This window comes from Penaeus vannamei, chromosome 24 (genome assembly GCF_042767895.1).
Source record: "Penaeus vannamei isolate JL-2024 chromosome 24, ASM4276789v1, whole genome shotgun sequence".
Taxonomy (NCBI): domain Eukaryota; kingdom Metazoa; phylum Arthropoda; class Malacostraca; order Decapoda; family Penaeidae; genus Penaeus; species Penaeus vannamei.
Window position 1 is genome coordinate 34425812 of NC_091572.1, and position 4095 is coordinate 34429906.

Here is a 4095-nt window from a genome sequence, read left to right on the forward strand (position 1 = left end):
CCTCTTCCCCTCCCTCTCCTCTGCCCCTCATTCCTTCATTTTTTCCTCTCTTCTACTCTCTCTCTTTCCCCTCTTCCTCTTTTCTATTCCCTCTCCCTCTCCCCTTCCCCTCTCTCTCCTCCCCTTTTGCCTCTCTTCCACTCTTTCTCTCCCTCTCACCTCTTCCTCTTTTCTATTCCCTCTTCCTCTCCCCTTCCCCTCTCTCTCCTTCTCTTTCTCCTCTCTTCTTTTCTCTCTCTTTCCCTTCTTCCTGTTTTCTATTCCCTCTCCCTCTCCTCTTCCCCTCTCTCTCCTCTCTTCTACTCCCTCTCTCTCTTCGTCTCCTCTCTCCCCTCTTCCTCTTTTTTATTCCCTCTCCCTCTCTCACCCCCCCCCCCCCGAGGTTATGCGTGGTCCTTACTCCTCACGAGACGAGGGAAGCGAAGTCCTCGGACCTAACTCTAGGATGGCAACACACCTGGAAACGGAACAGGTGAGTAGCGCACCCTTTCCGAAAACCCTTTATCTTTTTTTATTTTATTTTATCTATTTATTTTTATTATCATTATTATTTTTTTATTACTTTTTTATTTATTTATCTATTTTATTTTTGTTATTCTTTTTTGCTTCCTCTAACTTTGCTTTTCTCTTCCTTCGGCAAAACAGCTTTGTTCTGCTTTATGGGAAAGTCTCTCGTTTTTTTTTCTCTCTCTCTTTCGTTTTATTGTTTTATTTTTTATTTTTTTTTTCTCCTTGTGTCTATATTTTTTTCTTATATACATGTACGAATGCACGAGTATGTATGGATGCATGTTTGTATGCATGTAAGTATGTACGAATGCATGTAAATATGCATGAATGTACGTATGTATGTATGTATATTGACACACATACCCATATGAGTGCGTATGTGTGTATACCAATATATGTATGTATGTATGTATATTGACACACATACCCATACGAGTGTGTATGTGTATATATCAATGTATGTATGTATATATGTATATTGACACACATACCCATACGAGTGCATATGTGTGTATACCAATGTATGTATGTATGTATGTATATTGACACACATACCCATACGAGTGTGTATGTATGTATACCAATGTACGTATGTATATATGTATATTGACACACACACCCATACGAGTGTGTATGTATGTATACCAGATAAAAGAGCCAAAACCATGCTGGAAATAGGGACCATAATCCACACCATTAATTCACTATTAATACCACAAGAGAGCGTATGAATGGACAGCAGGAGTATAGTGATCTCCGAGTGTCCTTCAGCATACACTCCTCCTGCGGTACACACAAGGGATGAGGTAAGAGGAGAAGAGGATGAAGGGATGGACAAGAATAAGGGGATAAGGGATTAGAGGAATAGTTGTGGTGATCATATATTTTTTTTTTTATGAGAGAAGTGGGAGTGAGAGTATGAGGTAGATAGGAGGAAGCAAGGAAGGAAGGAAGGGAGAGAGGGAGGGAGGGAGGAGAGAAGAGGGAGATTGATAACAGGATGGGAGGAGTAAAGAAGGAAGGAAGGGAGAAAGGGAGGGAGGGAGGGGGGAGGAGGAGAGAAAAGGGAGATTGATAACGGGATGGGAGGAGTAAAGAAGGAAGGGAGGGAGGGAGGAGGAGAGAAAAGGGAGATTGATAACAGGATGGGAGGAGTAAAGAAAGGAGGAAGGAAAGAAGGGAAGGAGGGAGGAAGGAGAGAAAAGGGAGATTGATAGCAGGAAGGGAGGAGTGAGAGAGAAAAGGAGGAAGGAGAGAGAGGATGGGGAAGAAAATAAGGGAGTAAGGAGATATAGGGAAGGTAAAGGAGAGCGAAAAAATAAAGGAGGGAGGAGGAGCACCGAGAAAAGGAGAATGGAGGAAGCGAAAAAAAACGAGAAGGAAAGAATGAGACTGGAAAGGAGGGAGAAAGAAACGAGGAATGTAAGGGGGAAGAAGGAGAGAGAAAGAGCGAGGTTAAGAGGTGCATGGGGTGAAAGGGAGGAGGAATGCATGAGGGAAGAAAGAGAGGAAAGAAGCAAGAGATGGAAGGGGGAATGGAGAAGAGACGAGGAGTAAGTATGGAAGTAGGAAAAAAAGGAGAACTGAAGGAAAGTAGGATGACGGAGGAAGTGACTAAAGGAGGAATAACAGGGAAAAGAGGATAGGGAGGGAACAAATAATTAGGAAGAAGTAAAGTAAGAATGGCCAGGAAAACAGGAAGAAAATGTATGAGCAGGGAGAAAGCTGGAGGAGAGGGAGTAGGGAGAAGAGTAGTGGGAAGAGGTGGAAAAAGAGGAAGAGGAGGAGGGGGATGATAGGGAAAAGGAGGGGTATGAAGGGGAGGAGCAGAAGGAAGAGAAGGAGGAGGAGGAAGGGGTAAGAAGGGGAGGAGGAGCAGGAAGAAGATGAGCAGGAGGAGGAAGGGGTAAGAAGGGGAAAGAGGAGGAGGAGGAAGGGGTCAGAAGAGGAAAAGAAGGAGAAAGAGGAGAAGGAGGAGGAAGGGATAAGAAGGGGAAAAGAAGAAGGAGAAAGAGGAGGAGGAGAAGGAGGAAGGGATAAGAAGGGGAAAAAAGAAGGAGAAAGAGGAGGAAGACGAGGAAGGGGTAAGAAGGGGAAGAGAAGGAGGAGAAAGATGAGGAGGAGGAGAAAGAGAAGAAGCAGAAAGATAACCGGACGGAGGAAGAACAGACATGAGTAAGAGTAGTAACAGCAAGAGGAGGAGGAGGAGGAGGAAGGGGTAAGAAGGGGAAGAGAAGGAGGGGAAAGATGAGGAGGAAGGGGTAAGAAGGAGAAAGATAACCAGACGGAGGAAGAACAGACATGAGTAAGAGTAGTAACAGCAAGAGGAGGAGGAGGAGGAGGGGAGAAGCAGAGAACCTGAAGGAGCCAAGTGGGTGTCTCAGTTGACCCGCCATTACCACTGCATTCACGACCTCACGACACCAACTCACCAAGAGGACTTCTGAAGGGAGGCGCCCTCCTCACGGCCCGCTACAGAACGGCCCTAATAGCATGTAATGAACGACTCCTCCTCCGGGCGTCACCTCCCCCTAAGATGGGGAAGGACTGGGGGGAGGAACCGGGCTTTTAAGGCTTGGAGGATTTTTTTTTTTTTTTTTTTTTTTTTTTTTGTCTTTCGTTTTTCTTTTTTTCTTTCTTTCTTTCTTTTTAAGGTTTTCTTTGGGGAAAATGGTTTAGCTTTTACGTTATTTTTTATAATATTTTGTTTTTGTGCTGATTTTTATTTCTTCTTGTTTTGTTTATTTTTGGGGTTTCGTTTATCTCTGAAGACTTTGGGGGTGGGGGTGGGGGGAGAGGTAAGGATGGAAATGGAGGAAAAGAAAGAAAAGGAAGATAATGGAGAGAAAAGGAAGAGGGTGGGGGAGAGGAGAGGGAAATGACGGTTTACAAGACCTAGAAGTTGCATCGTTGCATGCGAGATATGCAATTCCTTCCTTTATCTATCTTTCTACTTCTCTATACGTATAGACACATACACATACATACATATATATACACATATACATACATATATATATATATATATATATATATATATATATATATATATATACATATATATATATATGTGTGTGTGTGTGTGTGTGTGTGTGTGTGTGTGTGTGTGTGTGTGTGTGTGTGTGTGTGTGTGTGTGTGTGTGTGTGTGTGTGTCTGTGTGTTTGTGTGTGTGTGTGTGTGTATATATATATATATATATATATATATATATATATATATATATATATATATATATATATATATATATATATTGATATAATTATCATCATAGTCAACACGATTGCAATAACCTGTACTAATCTTCCTTGAACAGGCAATGTATTTATGTATTTGATTAATTACATGGTGGATTGTTGGTAATTTAATGATAATTATTTAATGGCACTAAAATATATCTTGACAACACTGCTAATAGGATAACAATAACAATAACCACGTTATCACCATAAACGACAACAGCGATAACAAAGATAGTGTTGCTAAAGATATGAACATTATCAATGCCTATAATGCAGATAAGAGAAGTTATTATGTGAGGATTAATGAAGAAATTACTGATTATGATGATAAGGAATAATGATGAT

General features: G+C 41.6%; 1 protein-coding gene across 1 annotated transcript in view; it reads left to right on the forward strand.

Annotated features, from left to right (window-relative positions):
• The first annotated feature begins 385 nt into the window (after positions 1–385).
• The window catches only part of LOC138866166 (vasodilator-stimulated phosphoprotein-like), a 5160-nt gene continuing 1450 nt past the window's right edge, over positions 386–4095 (forward strand). The window contains exon 1 of the mRNA XM_070138098.1: positions 386–472. Coding sequence (XP_069994199.1) covers positions 386–472 — 87 coding nt within the window. The remainder of the gene's footprint in view (positions 473–4095) is intronic.